This window comes from Chlorocebus sabaeus, chromosome 9, assembly GCF_047675955.1.
Source record: "Chlorocebus sabaeus isolate Y175 chromosome 9, mChlSab1.0.hap1, whole genome shotgun sequence".
NCBI classification, from domain to species: Eukaryota; Metazoa; Chordata; class Mammalia; order Primates; family Cercopithecidae; genus Chlorocebus; species Chlorocebus sabaeus.
In genome coordinates this window covers 68041386-68069159 of record NC_132912.1, presented here as the reverse complement: position 1 = coordinate 68069159, position 27774 = coordinate 68041386, and the positions used below count along the sequence as shown (strand labels likewise).

Here is a 27774-nt window from a genome sequence, read left to right as displayed (position 1 = left end):
TTTTATTTTTGTAGATTACATATGGGTGAATTTTTTTTTTTTTTTTTTTTTTTTTGAGAAAGAGTCTTGCTCTGTCACCTAGACTGGAGTGCAGTGGTGTGATCTCAGCTCACTGCAACCTCTGCCTCCTGAGTTCCAGTGATTCTCCTGCCCCAGCCTCCTGAGTAGCTGGGATTACAGGCATGTGCTATGACACCTGGCTAAGTTTTCTATTTTTAGGAAAGACAGGGTTTCACCATGTTGGCCAGGCTGGTTTTGAACTCCTGACCTCAAGTGATCCACCTGCCTTGGCCTCCCAAAGTGCTGGGATTACAGGGGCCCAGCCTCATATGGGTAATTTTTAATTCTTGGTTGCTCTAGTGGGTTAAGTGGTGGCCCCCAAAAAGATATGTCTACATCTTAGTCCTCAGAACCTATGAATGTGACCTTGTTGGAAACAGGGTCTTTGCAGATATAATTAAGGTCCTTGAGATGAGATCATCCTAGATTATCCAGCTGGGCTCTAAGTCCAATGACAGAAGAAAGAAGGACACAGTGAAGAAGGAGGTGATGGCCACATGAAGACAGAGGCACAGACTGGAGTCATGCAGCCACAGGCCAAGGAACACCTAGAGACACCAGAAGCTGGCAGAGGCAAGGAAGGCATCTTCTCTAGAGTCTGTGGAGGGTGGTGGCCCTGCCAACATCTTAATTTCTGATTTTGGGCCTTTAGAATTGCGAGAGAATATATTTCTGTTGATTGATTGATTGTTCGAGATGGAGTCTCACTCTGTTGCCCAGGCTGGAGTGCAATGGCTTGATCTCGGCTCACTGCAACCTCTGCCTCCTGGGTTCAAGGGATTCTCCTGCCTCAGTCTCCTGAGTAGCTGGGATTACGGGTGTCCGCCACCACACCCGGCTAATTTTTGTATTTTTAATAGAGATGGGGGTTTCACCATGTTGGCCAGGCTGGTTTCGAACTCTTGACCTCAGGTGATCCACCCACCTTGGCCTCCCAAAGTGCTGGGATTACAGGCATGAGCCACTCCGCCTGGCCATTTCTGCTGTTTTAAATCACCAAGTTTATGGTAATTTGTAATGGCAGCCCTGGGAAATAAACACATGTGGCTTCTCCCTGTTACTTGGCATGATTCTTTTTTTTTTTTTTTGAGATGGAGTCTCAAAAAATTAAAAAGAGAACTACCATACACCAGGCAGGAGTGCAGTGGTGTGATCTTGGCTCACTGCAAGCTCTTCAATTATCAATTGATTGATTGAGATGGAGTCTCACTCTGTTGCCCAGGCTGGATTGCACTGGTGCGATCTTGGCTCACTGCAAGCTCTGCCTCCTGGGTTCAAGCAATTCCCCTGCCTCAGCCTCCCGAGTATCTGGGATGATAGGCGCCTGCCACCACGCCTGGCTAATTTTTTGTATTTTCAGTAGAGACAGGGTTTCACTGTATTAGCCAGGATGGTCTCAATCTCCTGACCTTGTGATCCGCCCGCCTTGGCCTCCCAAAGTGCTGGGATTACAGGCGTGAGCCACCGCGCCCAGTTTACTTGGTAGGATTCTAAGCTAACTTCTCCTAGATATCTATTACCATACACTTGGGGAATCCAAAGTTAAACAGATAAAAGAAACAAGTCAAGCAGCCGGGCGTGGTGCCTGTAATCCCAGCACTTTGGGAGGCTGAGGCGGGTGGATTGCCTGAGGTCAGGAGTTAAGAGACCAGCCTGGCCAATATAGTGAAACCCCATCTCTACTAAAAATACAAAAATCAGCTGGGCATGGTGGTGGGCGCCTGTAATCCCAGCTACTTGGGAGGCTGAGGCAGGAGAATTGCTTGAACCTGGGAGGCGGAGGTTGCAATGAGCCGCGATCTGCCATTGCACTACAGTCTGGGCAACAAGAGCTTAACTCCATCTCAAAAATAAATAAAGACTTCAAATCTTGTATCTTCAGATTTGCAGATGCTGTCAAATCTTGTTTTGTGAAACAGCAGTAAAACCAAAGCTATTCTGGAGAAATGATCAGGCAGTGCTACACACACACACACAGACACACACACACAGACACACACACACAGACACACACACACAGACACACACACACACACACACCCTACATGATATCATTAACTTGTTTTTCAAAAGATTCTTCAAAGATCAGTGGAAATGCTATTATTATTATTATTAGAGATGAGGTCCTGCTAGGTTGCCCAGACTGGCCTTAAACCACTCCTGGGCTCAAGAGATCCTCCTGCCTCAGCCTCCTGAGTAGCTGGGACTACAGGTGTGTGCCACTGAGCCCAGCTTGGAAGTACTAATTTAAACAAACAGATGCTATTTTAAGAAGTTATGTGGATCAATAAAATGAAATAAAAGGCATTCAGATGAGAAAGGAAGAAGTAAATCATCTCTATCTGCAGATGGAATGATCTTATATTTTTTCCTGGCTTTACTGAGGTGTAATTGACAAATACAAATTGTATAAATTTAAAGTATCCAATGTGATGTGTTGACATATGTATATACTGTGAAATAATTACCACAATCAAGCTAATTAACACTTCCATCACTTTAGGCCAGGTGCGGTGGCTCACACCTATAATCCCAGTACTTTGGGAGGCTGAGTTGGGCAGATCACTTGGGGTCAGGAGTTTGAGACCAGCCTGGCCAACATGGCGAAACCCCATCCTACTAAAAATACAAACATTAGCCAGGTGTGGTGGTGTGCGACTGTAGTCCCAGCTACATGGGAGGCTGGGGCAGGAGAATCGTTTGAACCTGGAAGGTGAAGGTTGCAGTGAGCAGAGATTGTACCACTGCACTCCAGCCTGGGCAAAAGAATGAGACCTTGTCTCAAAAAAACAAAAACAAAAACAAAACAATTCCATCACTTCACATAGTTACCTTTTTGTGTATGTATATTATAAGAAACTCTTAAGATCTTAGCAAATTTCAAGTGTACAATAGGATTACTAATTATAGTCACCATAGTGTAAACTAACTCTCTAGAACTATTTCATCCTGCATAACTGAAACTTTGCACCCTTTGAACAAAATAACTCCCCATTTCCCTGACTCCTGTAGCCCCTGGGGACTAGCATTCTACTTTCTGCTTGTATGAGTTCAACTTTATTTAGATTCCATATATAAGTGAGAACCATGATCTTGTATTAGAAAATCTTAAGGAATCTGCTAAAAAAAAAGTTGGACAAGCAAGATTGTTCTATATCTTCCCCAGTCCCAGGGATGAAGAATGTCTATCAGTCTCATCTAAGCTGAGATTGATCAATGCTTCCATGGGAAGATTTCTGATAAAAAAAAAAAAAAAAAGTGGGGGAATGGGAAAAGAAACATACTCAGAACAGCCTCAGGTATGTGAGGTGTGCACAATTTATCAAGCCCAGAGACAGGAGTATGGGACTTCAGTCACAATCCTGTCCCCGATTCCATGGCCAGGTACAATTATTTAAAGGCATTTTGTTCCTGACTAGCTGCCTTACCTGTTTGTTTCATGTTCCTGGAATCTGTGATACAAAGAACAATGTATACACAATCAATAGCTTATGTTATTTTAATGTAAATTCTTAGTAAACAAATTAGAAACTATCTCTTCCTAAAAAACCCACTTGTAACTGCTGCTAATTGGAGTGTTTATTCAGGGCAACTTAAATCTATGCTACTGGATTGTAGTCTTCAAACTTGACCCAAATAAACTCTAGGTATACTAAAAAAGACTATGGATAAAATCTTAGTGCTGTGGAGAGACTGAAAAATCAAACATTGTGGTCATCAACAGTGAAATAAACACATTTTTAGATAACCCAAAAACTAAAATAATTCATTGCTAGCAGATCTGCACTACATGAAATGATAAAGGAAGTTCGGCTGGGCGTGGTGGCATATGCCTGTAATCCTAGCCACTGTGGGAGGCTGATAGGCAGACTGCTTGAGCCCAGGAGTTCGAGACCAACCTGGGCAACATGGTGAAACTATCTACAAAAAATAAAAAAAAATTTGCTAGGTGTGGTGGTATGCGCCTGTGGTCCCAGCTAACCAGGAGCTGATGTGGGAGGACTGCTTGAGCCTGGGATATGGAGGCTGCAGTGAGCCAAGATGGCACCATTTTGAGCCAAGGTGCCTGTGAAAGAAAGAGAGAAAGAGAGAAAGAGAGAAGAGAGAGAAAGAGAGAAAGAGAGAAAGAAAGAAAGAAAGAAAGAAAGAAAGAAAGAAAGAAAGAGAGAGAAAGAGAAAGAAAGAAAGAAGTTTTTTAGATTGATGGTAAGTGATAGTACATAAAAACTTGAGCTGGGGCCAGGAGTGGTGGCTCAAACCTGTAATCCCAGCACTTTGGGAGGCCGTGGTGGGTGGATCATGAGGTCAGGAGTTCAAGACCACCCTGGCCAAGATGGTGAAACCCTGTCTCTACTAAAAATAAATTAGCCGGGTGTGATGGTAGGCGCCTGTAATCCCAGCTTTTGGGAGGCTGAGGCAGAGAACCGCTTGAATCCAGGAGGCGGAGGTTGCAGTGAGCCGAGATCTCGCCACTGCACTCCAGCCTGGGTGACAGAGTGAAACTCTGTCTCAAAAGCAAACAAAAAGTTACTTTGAATTAATGTTTAATTTTTTTTAGCGACAAGGTCTTGCTATGTTGCCCAGGCTGGCTTTGAACTCCTGGCCTCAAGTGATCCTCCTACCAAAGTGTTGGGATTATAGGTGTGAGCCACCACATGCAGCCAAACCCAAAATATTTGAAAGTTAAAAAACATACTTTTAAATAGTCCATGAGTTTACCTAATAAATCGAAGATATTTTGAACAGGATGATGTAAAAAATACCACATACCAAAACTGTGAAAAGTAGACAAAGCAGTGTGTGTGTTTTTTATTTTTTGGTTATGTGTTTTTTTTGTTGTTTTTTTGGAGACAGAGCCTTTCTCTGTCTCCCAAGATGGAGTACAGTGGTGAGATTTCAGCTCACCGTAACCTCTGCCTCCTGGGTTCTAGCAATTCTCCTGCCTCAGCCTCCCTAGTAGCTGGGATTACAGGTGTGTGCCACCATGCCTGGCTAGTTTTTGTATTTTTAGTAGAGATGGAGTTTCACCCTGTTGGCCAGGCTGGTCTCGAACTCCTGGCCTCAAGTGATCCACCCACCTTACAAAGTGATGGAATTGCAAGTGTGAGCCACCACGCCCAGACTAAAGCAGTGCTTATAGGGAAATGTATAGCTTCACAAGCTTATCTTAGAAAAGGTAAGTAAGGTTCCGTCTTAAAAAGCATAGAAAAAGAAAAATAAAATAACATATACTGAAAATAAGTAGAACGAATAAGTAAAAAAGGTATGAGCAGAAATCAACTCAGTAGGCAACAAACCATAGAGAAAATTAACAAAGTTGAAAATTGGTTCTTTGAAAAGATTAACAAAATTGCTAAACCCCTAGGTAGACTGAGTAAGAAATAGTTTTTTAAAAAAGAAAGAAAAGTCATAATTTGCCGACAGTAGGAGTAAAAGGGGATTTCAGATTCTACAGACATCAAAGGGATAATAATGGAATATTATGAAAAACTTCATGTCAATAAATTCAATAACGTAGATGACATGGGCAAATTCTTCAAAAATATAACTTAAAATTCATATAGCCGGGTGCAGTGGCTCACACCTGTAATCCCAGCACTTTGGGAGGCTGAGGCAGGTAGATCACCTGAGGTCGGGAGTTCAAGACCAGCCTGACCAACACGGAGACACCCTGTCTCTACTAAAAATACAAAATTAGCCAGGCATGGTGGCGCATGCCTGTAATCCCAGCTACTCGGGAGGCTGAGGCAGAAGAATTGCTTGAACCCGGGAGGCAGAGGTTGTGGTGAGCCGAGATCGCACCATTGCACTCCAGCCTGGGCAAAAAGAGCGAAACTCTGTCTCAAAAAAAAAAAAAAAATTCACATAAAACACAAACCTTACATATTTACTTAAAAAATCAAATTATCAAAACCTTTTCAGAAAGAAATTGGCAGGTCCAGATAGTTTCACTGATGAATTCTGTCAAATACAACTCAGAAAGAAACAACACTCATCTTACAGAAACTTCTGAAAATAGAGAAGGAAAAACTCCCTAACTCATTTTATTTATTTACTTATTTAATTATTATTTTTGAGATAGAGTCTTGCTCTGTTGCTCAGTCTGGAGTGCAGTGGCATGATCTCAGCTTTCTGCAACCTCCATCTACCGGGTTCAAGTGATTCTCCTGCCTCAGCCTCCCGAGTAGCTGGGACTACAGGCGTGTGCCACCACGTCCGGCTACTTTTTGTATTTTTAGTTACAGATGGGGTTTCACCATGTTGGCCAGGCTGGTCTTGAACTCCTGACCTCAGGTGAGCTGCCCGTCTTGGCCTCCTAAAGTGTTGATATTACAGGCATGAGCCACCATGTCTGGCCTATTTAATTAAATTAATTAATTTATTTAGAGACAGAGTTTTGCCCTTGTCGCCCAGAATGGAGTGCAATGGCGCGACCTCAGCTCACTGCAACCTCCACCTCCCAGGTTCAAGTGATTCTGCTGCCTCAGCCTCCTGAGTAGCTGGGATTACAGGCACCTGCCACCATGCCCAGCTAATTTTTTGTATTTTTAGTAGAGATGGGGTTTCACCACGTTGGCCAGCCTGATCTTGAACTCCTGACCTCAGGTGATCCATCTGCCTCGGCCTCCCAAAGTGCTGGGATTACAGGTGTGAGCCACTGTGCCCAGTCCCTAACTCATTTTATGAGGACAGAATACTCTGATATAAAACCTGAAAAGACATTACAAAAAATAAAATAAAATTACAGACCAATATCTCTCGATATTTAACAAAATGTTAGCAAATCAAGTCTAGTAATACATTAAAAAACCTAACACATCATTACAAATTGGGTTTATTTCAGGATAAAGAATAGTCAATGTCATCTACCATATGAAAAGAATAAAGCAGAAAAGGCATATGATCATTTCAATATACATAAAGAAAATATCTGACAAAATACAAGAGCCATTGATGACAAAAACCCTTTTCAAATGAGGAAGAGAATATTATTTTCTTAATGTGACAATGAGCAACTATGAAAAATCTAATCTAATATCCAATTTAATGGTACAATATTGAATACTTTTCTCCAAAGTTCAGAAAGAAGCCAAGGATGTCCACTCTCATCACTTCTATTCAGTATTGTACTGGTGGTGTAAGCAAGTGTGATAAAGCAAGAAAAAAAAAGCCATAAATGTTTTTTAAAAAAGGAGATGAAACTATCTCTGTTTGAAGATGAAAGGATTATTTACACAGAAAAACCTGAGGAATCTACAAGACGACTAAGTGAATTTAGCAAAATTACAGAATATAAAATTAATAGATAAAAATACGTTATATTTTAATATTAGCAGCAAACAATTAGAAAATAAAATAAAACCAATTCCATTTATAATGGGATCAAAAACCATAAAATACTTAAGCATAAATTTTGACAATATATGTGCAAGACCTGTATTAATAAAACTTTAAGACCACTGCTGAGAGAAAATGAGACCTTAAAAAATGGGGAGATATATTATGCTCATGAATTATAAGATGCATTCTTACTAAGGTGTTGATTCTTCCCAAATTGATCTACATACTCAGTGTTACTGTAATCACAATTCCACTTCTTTTTGCATAGAAAGTGACAAGCTGATTCTAAAATTTATATGGAAATACAAACAACCTAGAATATCCAAAGTAATCTTGAAAAAGAAGACCAAGTTGGCAGCATTTACAATAGCTGACATTTCAGGACTTTCATATATGTTCATATACTCCTTATTAAAAAAAAAAAAAAAAAAAGAGACAGACTATGTTGCCCAGGCTGGTCTCAAACTCCTGGGCTCAAGTAATCCTGCACAATCTTGGTTCACTGCAACCTCTGCCTCTCAGATTCAAGCAATTGTCCTGCCTCAGCCTCCCGAGCAGCTGGGACTATAGGCGTACGCCAGCATGCCTGGCTAATTTTTGTATTTTCAGTAGAGACGGAGTTTCGCCATGTTGACCAGGCTGGTCTCGAACTCCTGACCTCAGGTGATCCGCCTGCCTTGGCCTCCCAAAGTGCTCGGATTATAGGCATGAACCACCACACCTGACTATATTCATACAGTGGGTTACTACTCATCATAAGAAAGGATTAAACTACTGACACACGACGGAGATGGATCTCAACAACATTGAGTGAAACCTTAGAAGGAGTGTACATTTATATAATTCCATTGTATGGAGTTCTAGAAAACGCAAAGCTAATCTACGGTGGAAAACTATACAGTACAAAGGTTGCCTCTTGGTGAGTGGGGGCAAAAACTGAAGGGGCCTGAAAGAACTTTAAATGAATCTTGAACTTTAGTTAATATTCATACTGAAGTAATTGGGAGTGAAGTATACTTACGTCTGCAACTTACTTTGAACATGTCAAATAAGATCGATGATTACTTAGAGAGATGAAAATATGCACAGTCATCCAATCAACCAAATATAGCAAAATGTCAGCTGAGCTGAATATGAGGATGTTATTTAAATAATTATTTCAACTGTTCTGAATGTTTAAAAATTTTCATAATGAAATGTTGGGGGAAAAATTGTGCTTTCAATTCCTCTGTGCTCTCACGTTGCCTGTACAAACTGTAATCGAATTTCTATGAAGTAAGCCAAAGGAGCGGGGGTGCTATTCTCAGAGTCATATTATCTTAAAAAAAAGTCTTAATATAAGAAATAAACTAAAGCATTCCTTCTCATCAAAGACGTAACTTAAATTGTATAGTGACTTTAGCTTCACACTGTATATATAATGACTCTGGCTCAGATGGGGGAAGTTCTGCAGCTTCATGCCCTGTGCCTTAGCTTAGATGCTTATTTTCAAGGTTAGTCATTTAAAGATGGGCACCTGCCCAGACTACAGCCTTAGCACAAGAAAATATATTCACTGAACTTGGCATCTCAGGGTGAAATGCAAAGCTCATACAATGTTAACAAATCAAAACACATTTCAAGGATGCCAAGAAAAACTTACCTTTTACTGTTCAGGAGGGGCAGTCACCTAAGAGATTACAGATCCAAGGTTCATACCTTCCAAAAAACACCTTTTGAGTTTCATTACCTTTATCAAGAGATGCTCCAGCCATATGGTAAAAACTCAGTGCAGTATCCACATCATTAATGTTCTTTAGGAAAGTAAAGAAGTTCTCCACCTCCTGAAATGTCAGACCCTGAAAGAGGAAAGACAGCAAGGTAAGGCAGGACCTATAACAAAAAGCAGCACAATATGCACAGGTGTAATTCACATCTGCAAATCAGAAATTTATGCTCATGTCTGGAACAGAAACAGAATAAATTAGTCAAGGAATGTCAAACTCTTAAATAGCAGGGGAACAAACCTCTTGAATTCTACCCTGAGAAAGGCAAACTGGCTAGCTGCTTCCCTCTCACACGTAAAATCTGACAAAGCTGCTTACAGTGATGGCTGAGTATCTTAATGAAAATATTTCTTTTTTTCTTTTTTTGAGACAGAGTTTTGCTCTGTCGCCCAGGCTGGAGGGCAATGGCATGATCTCGGCTCACTGCAACCTCTGCCTCCCAGGTTGAAGCAATTCTTCTACCTCAGCCTCCCGAGTAGCTAGGATTACAGGTGCGCACCACCATGCCCAGTTAATTTTTATATTTTTAGTAGAAACAGGGTTTCATCATGTTGGCCAGACTGGCCTTGAACTCCTGACCTCACGTGATTCACCCACCTTAGCCTCCCAAAGTGCTGAGATTACAGGTCTGAGCCACTGCACCTGGCCTAATGAAAATATTTCTAACTGTGCTCTCCAATTAGACACACTATCAATTATGACACTTCCTAATTGGGCTATAGCTACTTGACCTGTTATACATCTTAAGAAGTAAAATCAGAGTCAGGACTTCCAGTTTAATAGTCTGCTCACAGGCCAGCTAAGCTTTTTGAGGCCTAAGCTAATTAAAGAATCACCAAAGTCAGTGATACGCAGGGGAAGGGTGTCGGTATTTAGCAAAACCCAAGTAATGGGGAAGCTGTTCATTATCTCAATTTAAAAGCTACTCACAAAGTAATTTGCCACTTAACTTTAATCTAATGATATTCTGTGAATGAAGACTTTTTTTCAAAAGCTGTTCAAAGACTTGCTGATCTCTAATTCTACTTTCTATGATGGATCGAGAAAAAGTAGTTATAGAAATAGGGGCTACTGGGAATTCCTTTATTAGGAGGAAGATTCGTCCTATTTGCCTTTTCCCCGCTTCCCACGCATCATGCTGTGATAGAAATAAATGCAGTTTCTAAGAAGGGAAAACACTGGGAAATGTCTTAGATGTCCCAGACACTGATGTTAATATCTTTTAATGAAGCATCAGGTCCTTAAAGGGCTGCAGATGTAGACTGGCTTCTACTTAGTGCTGCTCCTCTTGCAATTTTCATTTTCCCAAACTGCAGAGCCCAGGAACTCACATCAGGAACTCAGTAATAAGCAAATCTTAATACAATCTACAGTTATTTCCTGGTACTCTCCAAACTGGGTCAATTGTATGTTTCTCATCTCATCAAACTGAAAGCTAAAAGACTGTATGAGGCTGGGTGCATGATTCATGCCTGTAATTCCAGCACTTTGGGAGGCCAAGGAAGGAGAATCGCTTGAGCTCAGTGACCAGCCTGGGCAACACGGCGAAACCTCATCTTTACAAAAAATACAAAAAAAGTTAGTGAGTGTGGTGTCGTGTGCCTGTTGGACCAGCTATTTGGGAGGCTGAGATGGGAGGATCGCTTGAGCCTGGGAGGCAGAGGTTGCAGGGAGCTGAGATCATGCCACAGCACTCCAGCCTGGGTGACAGGGCTAGACGCTGTCTCAAAAACAAAACACAATAAAAAAGACTGTATGATTATGTCACATGATCTTTTATGTTTTTTTTTTCCTTAGGATCATAGAACTTAAAAAACTTTATTGTGGAATATGATGACTATATAGAAAGGCGCATAAAACATAAATGTACAACTTATCAAACTGATGAAAGTGAACACCCATAGAACCTTCATTTAGGTCAAGGAGCAGACTATTATCAGCATCTCAGAAGCCTCCTCTCTCCCCACAACATGCCCCTTCCTAATCATAAACTCCAGCCCCTGCCCAACCCCTACTGACAATAACCACTATTCTGACTTTTAGGGAATTCATTTCCTTGCTTTTTTAAAAATAGCATTTTTATAAGTAAATAGCATATTTACAAAAACCACTGCTTAATTTTATCTACTGTGGAACAGTAGAAATGGAATCATGGAGTAGGCATTCTGTTATATATGCTTCTCTCTTTAAGATTTGTTCATGTTTTTGTGTGTATCTGTAGTTCATTAATTTTTATTGCTATGAAGTATTTCATTGTGTGAATATACCATGATTTGTTTATTCATTCTATTTGGGCTGTTTCCAATTTTTGGCAATTATGAACAGTGGTTCATCTGTACTTAGCATTTATTCAAACATTTATAAAGTACCGGCCTGGTGTGGTGGCTCACACCTGTAATCCCAGCACTTTGGGAGACCGAGGCGGGCAGATCACCTGAGGTTGGGAGTTCAAGATCAGCCTGACTAACATGGAGAAATCCCATCTCTACTAAAAATACAAAAAAATTAGCTGGGTGTGGTGGTACATGCCTGCAATCCCAGCTACTTGGGAGGCTGAGGCAGGAGAGGTGAGCGTGGGAGATGGAGGCTGCAGTAAGTCGAGATTGTGCCATTGCACTCCACCCTGGGCAACAAGAGTGAAACTCCGTCTCAAAACAAAACAAAACAATGAAAAAACAAAAAACAAACATTTATAGAGTACCTACTATGTACCAAGTGCTGTAATTTTTGGTAGTGGGCTAGAAGGCCTATATTATATGCTTTTTCCCTAATTTGAGGTCACTCTCTTGGATTTGCCTTAGAGCACCCAGAGTTAGGTCTCATTATGGATGCCATAGTATGCTATTTAATGCAGGCACTAGGTAGAATCAAATTTAGAGGACAATTCCATAGGATTAGAAGTACAGGTTGTACAATATCATTGCTTGTGGATGGACACATTAATAATCTTCCTTTCCCTTCCATCAAAAGACACATAAAGGTGGAAGCAACCCAACAGTCTACCGACGGATGAATGGATAAACAACGCGGGGCATATGCACAATGGAATATTGTCTAACCTTTAAAAGGAAGAAGATTCTGACACAAGCTACAGGATGATGGGCCTTGAAGACATTATGCCAAGTGAAATACACTAGCCACAAAGGACAAAAGATAGTACTATGTGACTGCACTAATACGAGGTACTGAGAGGAGTCAAAGATGGTGGTTGTAAGCAGCTGGGAGAGGGAGAATGAGGAGCTATTATTTAATTATTCAATGGTAAGGAGTTCTGGTTTGGGAAGATGAACGGGTTCCGGAAATAGATGTGTATTTTACCACACACAACACACATTCATACACAACATGCTAAAGCTCTTTTACTTTTCTTATTAAGGTATAAAATCCTGTAGGAGTTGGAGAGTTATGGGACTAAGTTATTGAAAGGGTATTTGAGGCTAAAAGGTTAACATAAAAGTCCTAAAACAGTTAGGGCATGGTAGAAGAAATGTCTCCCACTCTGATGATCAACAACCTCTAATGTTTGTTAGTTTCTTTTTTTTTTTTTGAGACAGAGTCTCGCTCAGTCGCCCAGGCTGGAGTGCAGTGGCGTGATCTCCGCTCACTATAAGCTCCGCCTCCCGGGTTTACGCCATTCTCCTGCCTCAGCCTCCCAAGTAGCTGGGACTACAGGCGCCCACCACCTCGCCCGGCTAGTTTTTTGTATTTTTAGTAGAGACAGGGTTTCACTGTGTTAGCCAGGATGGTCTCGATCTCCTGACCTCGTGATCCGCCCGTCTCGGCCTCCCAAAGTGCTGGGATTACAGGCTTGAGCCACCGCGCCCGGCCTGTTTTTGTTAGTTTCTAACAAACACTGTGAAACATCAAATACTACAGCTCAAGACCGGAGTGCTTATGCTGAGAATTCTATGAGGACAGAGAGAGAGAGAGAGAGAACAACCTAAACTGAATGGCTATTCATTTGGTGATTTAGAAGAACAGTGGGCTGCAAATCACATTATATAACTATTAAATCTAAATATACAACACTATACTTTTATCATAAAGATATAATAAAAAATTTTATTGAGCACTTACTAATCACTTAGCATTATGCCAAGAACAGTGAGGGAAACTGCATTGGACACAGGCCTTGATTTTATGGAGCTTACTATTTAGATAGACCTCCTTAAAGAAAAGATGATGTCAGTCACAAAATTCTTATTTTTTTGTTAACTACTATAGTAAAAATCCAGAGGGCTATTAGAAAAAAGCTACAGTAAGACTGTAACATGAGCTTTATGGCTGGTAAGATGGAAAGTGAAAGGATATGCTTATTGCAAATTGAGTTGTTTGGACACGAAGGCTACAGCTTATGAAACAATCTATTGGCAGGTGACTAGAACTGCAGACATAATAGTCAAAAGGAACTGTCTCTTAGAGGAGTTACTGTGACTAACTGTTCAACAAACTGGTTATCTATTTACCTTTGGAAAGATGGACTTATATAAAAACGGGCTCTAGGTGACTATAAAAAGAAGATAAGATTAATAATAGTTTGTAGACAATAGATACATTTCTTTAGGATGTTTAAAAATTAATTTAACATTAGGAAGTCGTTAAGCAAGTAAATAGAATTGTCTCTCAAAACTAAAAGCAGGGCCGGGTGTGGTGGCTCACGCCTGTAATCCCAGCACTTGGGGAGGTCGAGGCAGGTGGATCACCTGAGGTCAGGAGCTCGGGACCAGCCTGGCCAAACATGGTGAAACCCTGTCTCTACTAAAAATACAAAATTATCTGGGCATGGTGGTGCACGCCTATAATTCCAGCTATTCAGGAGGTTGAGGCAGGGGAATTGCTTGAACCTGGGAGGCAAAGGTAGGAGTGAGCCAAGATCGCGCCATTGTACTCCAGCCTGGGTGACATGAACAAAACTCTGTCTCCAAAAAAAAAAAAGCAGTGGATAAAACTTTTAGAAGAAAACACAGGAGATGCTGAGCACAGTGGCTTAGCCCAAAGTGCTGGCCTGTAATCCCAGCACTCTGGGAGGCCAAGGTGGGCAGATCACTTGAGCCCAGAAGTTTGAGATCAGCTGGCCAACATGGCAAAACCCTGTCTCTACTAAAAATACAAAAATTAGCCAGCCATGGTGGTACGCGCCTGTAGTCCCAGCTACTCAGGAGGCTGAGGAATGAGAATTGCGTGAACCCAGGAGGTGGAGGTTGTAGTGAGCCAAGATCATGCCACTGCATTCCAGCCTGGGCAACAGTGAAACTCTGTCTCAAAACAAAAACAAAAACAAAAACAAAAACAAAAAAACACATAGGATAATCCCAGCACTTTGGGAGGCCAAGATGGGCGGATCACGAGGTCAGGAGATCAAGACCATCCTGGCTAACATGGTGAAACCCCATCTCTACTAAAAATTACAAAAAACTAGCCGGGCGAGGTGGCGGGCGCCTGTAGTCCCAGCTACTCAGGAGGCTGAGGCAGGAGAATGGCATAAACCCGGGAGGCGGAGCTTGCAGTGAGCTGCGATTCGGCCACTGCACTCCAGCCTGGGCGACAGAGCGAGACTCCATCTCAAAAAAAAAAAAAAAAAAAAAACAAACACACACACACAGGAGAAAATCTTCATGACCCTGACTAAGGCAAGAGTTCTTAGATGACACCCAAAGCACAATCCATAAAGGAAAAAAAACTGATTGGTTACACTTCATCAAAATTTAAAAAATTTGGGCTTCAAAATAATGAGAAAATAGAAAAATCACAAGCTAGGAGAAAATACTTGAAAATCATATATTTGATAAAGGACTTGAATCCAGGTCAGGCACGGTGGCTCACACCTGTAATCCCAGCACTTTGGGACACCAAAGCAGGTGGATCACCTGAGGTAGGGTGTTCGAGACCAGCTTAACCAATATGGTGAAATCCCGTCTCTACTAAAAATACAAAAATTAGCCAGGCTGTGGTGGGGGGCGCCTGGTAATCCCAGTGACTCAGGAGGCTGAGGCAGGAGAACTGCTCGAACCTGGGAGGCAGAGGTTCAGGTGAGCTAAGATTGCGCCACTGCACTCTAGCCTGGGCGACAGAGGGAGATCCTGTCTCAAAAAAATTAAAAAAAAAAAGGACTTGTATCCAGAATTACATAAACAACTATTATAACTCAATATATGGGAAGTCCAACAACCTGATTTTAAAAAGATGTGAATAGACAGTTTACCAAACAAGACAAGTGAAAGGCTAATAAGTACATGAAACAATGCTTAGCATCATTAGGAAAATACAAATTAAAATCACAATGATATACCACTACACACCTATCAGAATGACTGTAAGAAAGCAGACAGACAATAACAGGTGTTGATGAGGGTGTGGAGAAACTGGAACTCTTGTACATTCACGTGGAAATGTAAAATGGTTCCGCCACTTTGGAAAACGGTTTAGCAGTTTCTCAAAAAATTAAATTTACCATATAACCCAGCTACTTCACCCCTAGGAATCTTCAACAAAAATGAAAACACAGGTCTGCAGGATGACTTTTATGCAATGTTCACAGCAGCATTATTCCTAATAGCCCAAAACTGGAAACAATCCAAATGTGAATGGATAAATAAAATTTATCTAAGCAATAAAATGCCATTTACTCTTCTGCAATATAAAATAATAAACCATTAATATAAGCATCTACATAAACTTTAAAAATATTGTGCTAAGTAAAAGAAGCCAGACACAAAAGACTATCTTATTATATTATTGCATTTATATGAAATGTCCAGTAAATGCAAGTCTATAGAGACTGAAAGCCGTTTTATAGTTGTCTGGGGCTAGGGTAGAAATGAGTAATTGCCTGGGGCTAGGTAGAAATGACTGAAAGCTAGCAAGAGGGATCTTTTTGGTGTGATGGAAATGTTCTAAAACTGAATGGCAGTGATAATTGCATAACTGCAAATTTACTAAAAATCACTAAAATTACTAAAAAATCACTGAATTGTACAGTTAAAATGGATAACTTATGGTATATAAATTATACCTCGAAAAAAGTTGTTAAAAAATACAAAGCAGTCAGCGTAGATGAGAAAAGGAAAATGTAGCTTCCTTTGGAGTCAGCTGTAAAGCGAGATATCTAGTGCTGACAGGCCATGATGAGTGCAAACACACTGTAATGGATGATTCCCTCATCCTGCCTTTTAATCAGTCATAGCAAATCCATCTACCAGGAGCCAATCTAATTGCCCAAGTTCTGTCTGTGGTCCACTGAAGAAAACAGTCTCCTTCCTTCCTTATACCCCATGCCTCTCAACAGTCTTGTCATATATCCTCTGCTCAATCTCCTGCTTAGCTTTTTTTTTTTTGAGACAGAGTCTCACTCTGTTGTCTAGGCTGGAGTGCAGTGGAGCAATCTTGGTTCACTGCAACCTTCGCCTCCCAGGTTCAAGCAATTCTCCTGCCTTAGCCTCCCAAGTAGCTGGGAATACAGGCACCTGCCACCATGGCTGGTTAATTTTTTGTATTTTTAGTAGAGATGTGCTTTCGCCATGTTGGCCAGGCTGGTCTTGAACTCCTGAGCTCAGGTGATCCACCTACGTTGGCCTCCCAAAGTGCTGGGATTACAGGCATGAGCCACTGCGCCCGGCCTCTCCTGCCTAGTCTTAAAACAATTTTAATTAATATTTTATTTATTTATTTATTTATTTATTTATTTATTTATTTATTATTTTTTTGAGACGGAGTCTCGCTCTGTCCCCCAGGCTGGAGTGCAGTGGCACGATCTTGGCTCACTGCAAGCTCTGCCTCCCGGGTTCACGCCATTCTCCTGCCTCAGCCTCCTGAGTAGCTGGGACTACAGGCGCCCGCCACCGCGCCCGACTAATTTTTTGTATTTTTAGTAGAGACGGGGTTTCACTGTGGTCTCGATCTCCTGACCTTGTGATCCGCCCGCCTCGGCCTCCCAATGTGCTGGGATTACAGGCGTGAGCCACCACGCCCGGCTTCTAATTAATATTTTTATACCAGGTACAAAGCAATTCTTTCTGAACGCTGTCCTACATGTGGCCCATGTTACTTATTTCTTGGGTACCTTTCAGAGGTATTACTATGCCTGTCTTGCTCTAATAAAGCATCTTCCTATTGCAAACCCCAGACTTTTCTTCAACTGTTGCCTGGGAGCAGGGGAAATTATACCATTTCTGTTACTTATATTTCTACAAGTATCTAATCTTTCTGAAACATCACTTTCTTCATATCTTCATCTCTTCCACTCACAACATGTCCATGATTTCCTACTATCAACTGGATAAACCCCCAAACTTCTTTAGCCTGGGATTTACGGTCCTCCACCATCTGCTTCCATAACTTACCTTTCTAGCTATCTTCCTAAGAATCTTAGGCTGGAATCTGGCAACACTGGTTTTGTTTCCCTAAAAACTTGTGCTTATTTAAACCATGGAGAATAAGGAGTGGCAACAAACAGGATGATTAGCAAGAAGATTATGGACTCTGGAATAAGAATAAAGCTTTGAACCCTGGTGCCACCTTCCTAAGACAGTGTGTGATCTCAGGTTAATAACTAAGGCTCAGAGGACTATTTTCTCACCTGAAAAATGATAATTCTATCTAATATCTACCAAGCAGGTAGATAGATAAGGTATGTAAAATGTCTAGTACACAGAAAGTACTCCGTAAGTGGTAGGTATGAGTGCTTAGTAATTTCGCAGGCTAATTACTACAGAACTAGTGATAATGCATTTATTCTACTAAGCTCTGAAGTAGGCTGTCTTCTCTGGAATGCTAGAATATGTAAGATCTTGAGGGATAGGGAATAGAAGAAAAGTTGATGTAAATGAAATTCATTGTCAGGAAAGTAATAGAGGGAAAACTCATAAAACTAAATCTCCTACAGTAATTCATAGCTTAGTACTCCTTTGGGGAAAGTGCAGGTTTCAAAGCTAATTAGTAAAAAAAAAAAAAAAAAAAAAAAAAAAAAAAAAAGGGAATTCTAGTCTTTTTAGTTTTATGGCCACATCTCACATGCTATACTACATAGTGACTGGCAGGCACCTAATATTTGGAGTTAATGAGTTTTCAAGGGGTATGCTAGCAATTTCTAGAATCTGATATTCTACAGATGACTAACGTGGATCAAATATCTGAGAATAAGTGAAAAAGGTGAGCTCACATATATTATCCACAGATGATATGAAAACTTAATCATCTAATACTTTTATTAGAACTGTTTGATAAGTACTAACTGCTTAACAGCTAGTAGCAAAATTAATAAGCAATCATATACACAGAAGGCTGTCGGGGATAGGGTTATGACAGGAAACACTTAGCAAAAACAAATGTCTTTATAAGCTTCTGCTTGTCAAAATCCTACTCCACATTTAAGACCAAACTCGAATTGTACTTCCTCCAAGAAATCTTACTCGGTCTCTTCCGCTGGTTCTAATCTTCCTCCTTAGTGCTTCAAAAAGATCTCATACCTTTAATAGAGTACTCAACACATTTATCATTGCATTTGACAAGCACTTACCACCATACGGAGGACATGCAAAGATGAGTAAGGCACTGCTTTCAAGAAGCTCAAAGCTAAGTGAGTTGCCTTGCTTTACATTTGTTCAAAATCTGTTTCATTCCAGTAGGAATGCTAAGTTCTCTGAGGCAGACACTGGTGTGCTCACTACTGCATTCCCAGTATTTAGAAGAGTGCTTGGCACATAGTAGGTGCTCAATAAATATTGAATATAAATGTGAATATAGAATTATAGAGTTCTTTGCATACATATTTTTCTCTTACTAGACTATTACAGACTTAAGAAATAGATATAGTTGTGCCGGGTGCAGTGGCTCACACCTGTAATCCCAGCATTTTGGGAGGCCAAGGCGGGCAGATCACAAGGTCAGGAGATTGAGACCATCCTGGCTAACAAAGTGAAACCCCGTCTCTTTTTTTGTAAAAATACAAAAAAATTAGCTGGGCGTGGCAGTGGGCACCTGTAGTCCCAGCTACTCGGGAGGCTGAGGCAGAAGAATGGTGTGAACCTGGGAGGTGGAGCTTGCAGTGAGCCGAGATCAGGCCACTGCACTCCAGACTGGGTAACAGAGCGAGACTCCATCTCAAAAAAAAAAAAAAAAAGAAAAAGAAAAGAAATATATATAGTTGTAAGGATAACGGATGGTCTTTTTCACAGCATCTGGCTTAGTGTCTTATACACAGCAATATCTGCCACTGAACTGAGTTATAATTTTCAATTTTATCCTTAAGAAGTTATTAGTTAGTAGCTTCTGCACTCATAGAGGATCACCACTGTGAATTACATTTATGAAGTCTCAGAAAACTCTTTGTTAAATAAAAACATAGTGGTTGTTCAGAGCATCAATAGAGTAATTTTCATCAAGCATGGCAGGTTCCCCAGTTCTTCAAACTATTACTTAGGGATAAAACAGCTAGGGACACTGATGGAGCATTGTATCTCCAGGGCAGTGACTCACAAGCCTAGCTGCACATTAGATTTACCTAGGAACCCTTTGTATTAGTCCGTTCTTTGCTGTTCATAAAGACATACCTGAGACTGGGTAATTTATAAAGGAAAGGTTTAATTGACTCATAGTTTTGCAGGGCTAGGGATACCTCAGGAAACTTACAGTCATGGTAGAAGGGGAAGCAAACATATCCTTCTTCACATGGCAGCAGGAAGAAGAATAAGTACCTGGTGAAGGGGGAAGCCTTTTATAAAACCATGAGATCTCATGAGAACTAACTCACTGTCATGAGAACAGGCTGGGGGAAACTGCCCCATGATTCAATTAGCTCCACCTGTTCCCTCCCAGGACATATGGGGATGATGGGAACTACAATTCAACATGAGATCTGGGTGGGGACACAGCCAAACCATATCACCCTTTAAGAAACACTTCTGGAATTTCTCATGCAGAGGATTAAGAAAACCCCAAACCACTGATGCCCGGACTCACCTACTGAGCCTCTGATTTAATTGATTTGAAGAGGGCCCAAACAACCATACTCCTTAAAAATTCCTCAAGTGATCCCATTGTAGAGAAGCACTGCTTTAGAGGAACAGTATGATTAGGAGAAAAGCACTTTCTTATGGAAAAGACAAGATCTGGAATAGGAAGCCTTGGATTTTAGACCAGACTCTGAATGGGTTATTAACTTCTCTTTCTGTCTCTATATTCTCAAAAGCACAGTATCTAACAAGGCTGCTAGAAAGAAAGAGAAAAATGGCTGTGAAACATTTCATGGTCATTAATTTATAAGCAAAAATTTAATACCACCACTAGGACCTTCAACCTCTTAGGTCTTGTTTGATATCTTGATACAGAACCTCACACAGAAATTGATTAATGTCAGCCAAATGAAAACTTAGATTTTCATGTTAACAAATCCAAAGTGGAATAAAAGAAGCAATTAGAAAGCAGATGGTGATTCCCCTTTTATAGGAAATGGTCCTAGAGAGATGGACTCGTAACCTTAGGAGCAAAGGCCCTTCATTGACACTCACTTTAGTTAATTGCTATGTTCACAAACTATTTAATCAACATGAGAGGACAATCAATCTTAATCTCGTTGCTAACACAGGCTAGAAATTCTGGGCCAAAAGTAATTTAACACTGCAGATTTTCATCATCTGACAAAATTTATCCTTTCATTTTAGAGCTCTTTTGCAAGGTCTTCGGATCCTAAATTAACTCCTGTCAATGCTCAAATACTCTGTTCCTTCAAGGGAGATGTCTCCAATGCCCAATTTATTGCTTTTAAGTATAAATTCATAATGAAATATGAATTCATCTATCATGATAGATAATTAAAGTAAAATCAATATCTGGACCAACCGTTAAAAATAAGCCTGGTTAAAATAAAGGAGCATGTCTGAATGCAAACACTATATTTCCAGCATAGGGGCTAAAAAATCCACCTATACATTTGTAATCAGTTTTTTGAAATTACGATTTCCAACAGACATGAGCTAAGTACTGGGTAGTGTAGAAGTGCTCTATGGGAGATAAATGTTTTTTCTCTGTCACTTTCCATTAATGATGAGTTTTCCCCACAGCCAAGAGAACGCCTGCTGTGGGAAAAGGCTGGACTGAGTTCACAGAAGCTGACACTTCCTCTCAAAGAGTCCAGCCTGCCCTCATTTGCAGCCCACAGCCTGGTTCAGAGGTCCTTTCAACTTTTCAACATCCAAGACAAGGAGGAAAAAGTCTGGCTGATAAGAAGGGCTTTTCACCAAGTTGGGGCAATGCTATGCATACAAGATTTCTTGCACAAAGGTTAACTAGGAAAACTGGGACAAGCACTAGCAATCCTCTATCTTATTTTCAATTATTGAATCTTTAAAGCTAGAAGGGCCCTTACAGCAAGCATCTAGGATAAGCCTCTCAATTCATGAGGCCAATAAGGTTAAGTGATTTGTCTAATGACTATGGAAACCTCTGAGGCAGAAGTTGATCTCAAGTTTTCCATCTTCATGCCTACCATGCTACACTACCTTGGTCATATGGTTTGGCTGTGTCCCCACCCAAATCTCGAATTGTAGCTCCCATAATGCCCATGTGTTGTGGAAGGGACCTGGTGGAAGGTAACTGAATCATGAGGGTAGATCTTCCCTGTGCTGTTCTTGCGATAGTGAATAAGTCTCACAAGATCTGATGGTTTCATAAAAAGGAGTTCCCCTGCACATGCTTTCTTTCTTGCCTGCCTCAATGTAAGCTGTGTCTTTGCATTTTTTTCCTTTTTATTTTTTTTGAGATGGAGTTTTGCTCTTACTGCTGAAGCTGGAGTGCAATGGCGCGAACTCAGCTCACCGCAACCTCCGCCTCCTGGGTTCAAGTGATTCTCCTGCCTCAGCCTCCTGAGTAGCTGGGATTACAGGCATGCGCCACCATGCCGGGCTAAGTTTTTGGATTTTTAGTAGAGACGGGTTTCTCCATGTTGTTCAGGCTGGTCTCCAACTCCCGACCTCAGGTGATTCACCCGCTTTGGCCTCCCAAAGTGCTGGGATTACAGGCGTGAGCCACTGCACCCAGCCAGGACATGTCTTTTCTTCTCCTTTGCCTTCCGCCATGATTGTGAGGCCTCCCCAGCCATGTGGAACTATGAAATCAAACCTCTTTCCTTTATACATTACCCAGTCTCGGTATGTCCTTATTAGCAGCAAGAGAATGGACTAATACACTTGGCAATCTCTCATGGAATATTTTTAGTGCCAGGTTAGATTCTTGGTCATGGTCAGATGGTAGCCATTGTCCAGTGGGAAGAGTACTGGGCTGGGAATGAGAAGATCTGGGTTCTAGCCTTAGCACCGCTTTGTGTGTTTGTATGTGTGTGTTCTCTTAGAGGCCTCGATTTTTATTTATTATTTTAAGGCAAGGTCTCATTCTGTCACCCAGGCTGGAGTGCAGTAGCATGATTATAGCTAACTGCAGCTTCAACCTCCCCAAGCTCAGGTGATCCTCCCACCTCAGTCTCCTGAGTAGGTGGGACTACAGGCACATGCCACCATGCCTGGCTAGTTTTTGTACTTTTTGTGGAGACAAGGTTTCGCCACTTTGCCCAAGTTGGTCTTGAACTTCTGGGCAGGAGAACTTCTAGGCAGGAGAATCACTTGAACCCAGGAGGTGGAGGTTGCAATGAGCCGAGATCGCACCATTGCATTCCAGCCTGGGCAACAACTGAAACTCTGTCTCAAAAAAAATAAATAAATAAAAAGAAAAAAATATAAAAATAAAAGACACATCTTACATTGTGGCAAGTCTTCAACTTTGATTCTCCCGCCTCAGCCTCCCAAAGTGCTGGGATTACAGGCATGAGCCACCGTGCCCAATGAGGCCTGACCTTTTAACTGGTCTCTGCTTCTATTTGTTCATCTCACTCTCAGATGCTGACTCAGTCCTATCATCTTTTCTTTTTTTTTTTTTCTTTTTCTTTTTTTTGAGATGGAGTTTCATTCTTTCTCCCACGCTGGAGTGAAGTGGTGTGATCTTGGTTCACTGCAACCTCCACCCTTCCTCTGCAACCCCACTTCCCCGGGTCCAAGCGATTTTCCTGCCTCAACCTCCCAAGTAGCTGGGATTGTAGGTGCCCACCACCACGCCTGGCTAATTTTTGTATTTTTAGTAGAGACGGGGTTTTGCCATGTTGGCCAGGGTGGTCTTGAACTCCTGACCTCAGGTGATCTGCATGTCTTGACCTCCCAAAGTGTTAGGATTACAGGCATGAGCCACTGTGCGCAGCCACCACCTTTTCTTTCCTTGTACCAGGTGCAGCTGGTGTTGAAGGGTACCAGAGAGCAGCATTGCTAGAGTGTTCCACAAACCCATGGTCTCCAACCTCAAGACTGTTCAACAAACTCTAACTCATCTCCTGAATTCTAATAGCCTTATTATCAATCTTTTCTGTTTCTATGCTTGCTCTTCTCCAAACTATCTTCCATAAAACACCCAGAGTTGTCTCTTTAAACGTAGATATAACCAGGTCATTTCACTACTCACAACTCTTTAATGGCGTTCCATTGCAGTGTGAGTAAACTCCAAACTCCTTCCATTCCTATGAAGTCTTGCATGTTCTGTTCCTCATACCCTCTCTGAGCTCAGCTCAGGCCATTCTCCTTTTTGCTCAGAACCTTCTATATAAACTAGTCCCCTTTCAGTTCTTCACACATGCCAGGTTTGTTTTTCCTGCTTGTTATGGACTGACCCCACCCCTCACCCCATTCATATGTTGAAGCCCTCCCTAACCCCCAGTGTGCCCAATGTGGTTGTATTTGGAGATGGGGCCCTAGAGGAAATAACAAGGCTGACTGAGGTCACAAGGGTGGGGCCCTAATCTGCTAGGATTAGTGTTCTTATAAGAAAAAACACAAAGAGATTTCTCTCTCTCTTCATGCACACATACTGAGGAAAGACCGTGTGAGGACACATTGAAAAGGCAGCTACCTGCAAGGCAGGAAAAGAGCTCTTATCAGAAACTAAATCAGCTGGCACCTTGATCACAGGCTTCTAGCCTCCAGGAATGTGAGAAAATAACTTTCTCTTGTTAAAGCCACCCAGTCTGTGGTATGTTGTTACAGTAGCCCAAGTAGGCTAATACAGTGCCTTGGAATTTGCCTATGTGATGTCCCACTTTCCAGAGCCTCCTTTTCCACCTCTCTCCTTTCTCTGCTTCTGTAATTTTCACCGAATATGCCTTCCAACAAGACCACTCTAATGAAACAGCCCTCTTAAAGGTCACCAATTATTGCCATTTCACCAAAACCAATGGATGTTACCACCTTTACCTTACTGGATCCTCGCTATTATATGTGACACGGTAGACCCCTCAGTTCTTGAACCCTCTACTTCCTTGGCTTTGATTTCACTACTCTCTTTAGGTTCTTCAGGTATTCTCTTCTTCTTTTTTTTTTTTTTTGAGATGGAGTCTCACTCTGTTGCCCAGGCTGGAGTGCAATGGCACAATCTTGGCTCACTGCAACCTCTGTCGCTCGGTTTCAAGTGATTCTTGTGCCTCAGCCTCTGAGTAGCTGGGATTATATATGCGTGCCACCATGTCCACCTAAGTTTTGTATTTTTAGTAGAGATGGGGTTTCACCATGTTGGCCAGGCTGGTCTTGAACTCCTGACCTCAAGTGATCCACCTGCCTTGGCCTCCCACAGTGCTGGGATTATAGGTGTAAGCCACGGCACCCGGCTTCTTTAGGTATTCTCTAACCATTTCTTCTAGATTTGCTTCCTGAGCTGCTTGAATGTTTGTGTCCCATTGGCTTCCATCCTTGGCCCACAGTTCTTTTCTGTGAAATACCCTCCTTGGGCAATCTCATCTGTTCTTATGGTTGTAATGCTAACATGTGTTGTGATTCCCAAACCTATCTCAGATCTCTACGGTAACGTGAATATGCAGCCGCCTGCTGACCATCTCTGCTTGGATAGTCTACAGGCATCTTAAATTTAAGATGTCCATGACTGAACTCTTTATTTTCCCATCTAAACCAGTCTCTCTTTTAAAATTCTCAATTTCAGTTGGTGCCACCCTTTCCTAAACAAGAAACCTGGGGTGATTCTGGACGCGCTCCTCTTCCTCACCCACTGCTTATTTCTTTTCTCCCTTTGGACCTTAGGTACCAGAAATGAATTAGGTGTAATCATTGGTTCATGAAATACTCTCATCATTATGTTAGTACCTTCATATTAAATAATAAGCATACATTCCCATAGTTTCTTTTCTTCCTCCAGCCAAAGCTACCTACCTTTCCTTCTTTGAAGTGCTTCTTGAGCTGCCTCTGCATGGCGGTCAGCTTCTTGGACTGCACCCCACTGTAGGCAAGTAGCATGCCACCAAACTGCCTCTCAGTAATTCTCCCATCCACAGGGTCATGGCGTTCAAACTGGGAGGGAAACAGAAAGAGTGTTCCTGGGGTCAATGGAAAGTATTTTGACGTGGAACATGGAATGATCAGCTGTGTTTGATGGCAGAAAATAGCTGATGACTGGGATTATATTTTTGAGCTACAATTCTCAGTAAGATTTGCAGAAACTAAGAAACAGAAGCTCTAGGTTCTTATCCCAGATCTGCCACTTACTATTGTCAGAGACAGTCAAACCAGAGCAACAGCATCTTGAGCATCTTGAGTAAGGGCTAGGAAAAATGAGGCTGGGACTTGCTGGGCTGCATTCCCAGGAAGTTAGGTATTCCTAGCCTCTAGATGTCTATGGTTAATGGAACAGATTGATAACGTTTACTGAACAGACCCAGACTCAGCAATGTCCTGACATCCTGATATCTTGTGAACAGAAGCATTCCTAATTTTGTTTTAAAGATAATAATATTGATTACTCTTCTAAAAAATTCATAAAGGTCTGAGAGTATAATTTTAAAGAAGAGTAATATATTTTCAAGTTTCCCCAAAATACCAATAAAATGTTAGGACATTGATAGAGACAGGACTTACATATGAGACGCGAAATAAGAAAGTTGAGAGTGAATTTCTCTTTCAGCTCTCATTTCTTCAGTTAGCTCAGTAAGTTGATAGAGACCTAAATTTGTTTCCTCAGTGGTGAGACTGTGTCAATGAGCAAGACATAGAACTGTATTTTAATACAATTACTTTTGTATAAACCTGTGACAGTGACCATTTCCCCCCCGCCTCCCCTCCTTTTTTTAAGACGGAGTTTCACTCATTACCCAGGTTAGAGTGCAATGGTGCAATCTTGGCTCACTGCAACCTCCACCTCCCAGGTTCAAGAGATTCTCCTGTCTCAGCCTCCCGAGTAGCTGGGATTTCAGGCATGCACCACCACGCCTGGCTAATTTTTGTATTTTTAGGAGAGAAAGGGTTTCACCATGTTGGCCAGGCTGGTCTTGAACTCCTGACCTCAGGTGATCCACTGGCCTCGGCTTCCCAAAGTGCTGGGATTACAGGCATGAACCACCACGCCTGGCCTAACAGCAACCATTTACTGAGCATGTACTACGGTCCGGGTATTTCACCCATATGTTCTTTTTTTTTAATGACTTAAAAAATTTTTTTTGTAAACAGAGATGGGGTTCTCGTTATGTTGCCAGACTGGTCTTGAACTTCTTGGCTCAAGCAATCTGCCTGCCTTGGCCTCCTAAAGTGCTGGGATACAGGTGTGAGTCACTGTGCTTATAGTCACTATAACAGCCTCTGGAGCAGCTATTGTTAGCTCCACTCTGCAGATGAGAAAACTGAGGTAACATGCAGCTACATGTGACAGAGCTGGGGTTTGAATTCAGCCCTATTTGGGTCCAAAGACTATCTCTCAACACCACACCATTTCCTACTTCTGAGTATATTCGCTTCCTGTAGAACAGCACTGTGTTGTTTTGGATAAACTTACACAGCCATGGGGCTTAGTCACATTTAAATGAGACACAAACTATGTCCAAAGAAATCAACATCATCAATTATTAGGTGAAAGCCTCTTTTTCTGCACTGCCACTCAATATTTGATGTTTGTCACACCATCATTCTATAGAGCTGATTAATTTTTGACAATACCAAAAGTTTTCAGGATTCAATTTAAGTGTGACTTATGACTCAATTTACTATCCTGAAACAAAGTGGAGGACTGACAACATTTTCTAAATGGGCATACTTTCTGCAATGTTTAAATCAGATTTCAGTGAAACCTGGGTAAAAGTTCACCTATGGGCTTCTTCAACGCATGTGAAACAAGGCTGTGCTCCCTGCTTTCCAGGATAGACTTTAATGATTTAGAGTGTTCATTCTACCCTTATGTGGAAGGTTTCACAGCTGTGGGGAAATCCCATGTGTTGGAATTAGATGAATTTTCAGCTCTATCTCACCAGATAGATTCATGGTTGAAAAGTTTCTTGTTTGTGACACTGGCAGCAGCTGCAGCTTGCTCAAGGCTTACACAAAAGGCCTTTATTTTCTGTTCTCCATAGGGGCACAAGGCCTCGCCTCTGTTTTGTTTCAGATAGTAAGGTCAATTTCCAGCGGAGACGCCCAAGCAACAATTCCAATGCTCAGATTACCATTTTTACTAATGTTCTTTGAAAACTCAGACTTGTCTTTTGGTAATGGGCTCTATTATGATTATTTTTAAGTGACTGGAATCTGAA

At 41.5% G+C, this 27774-nt stretch overlaps 1 protein-coding gene across 2 annotated transcripts in view; it reads right to left on the bottom strand.

The window, feature by feature from the left end:
* Positions 1–27774, bottom strand: part of MICU1 (mitochondrial calcium uptake 1) — a 262263-nt gene that overhangs the window by 30473 nt on the left and 204016 nt on the right. For both annotated transcript variants that reach the window (XM_007963109.3, XM_038009080.2), the window contains 2 exons: positions 25415–25552; positions 9131–9239 (listed from right to left, as the gene is read on the bottom strand). In XM_007963109.3, the coding sequence (XP_007961300.1) occupies positions 9131–9239; positions 25415–25552 (247 nt within the window). The remainder of the gene's footprint in view (positions 1–9130; positions 9240–25414; positions 25553–27774) is intronic.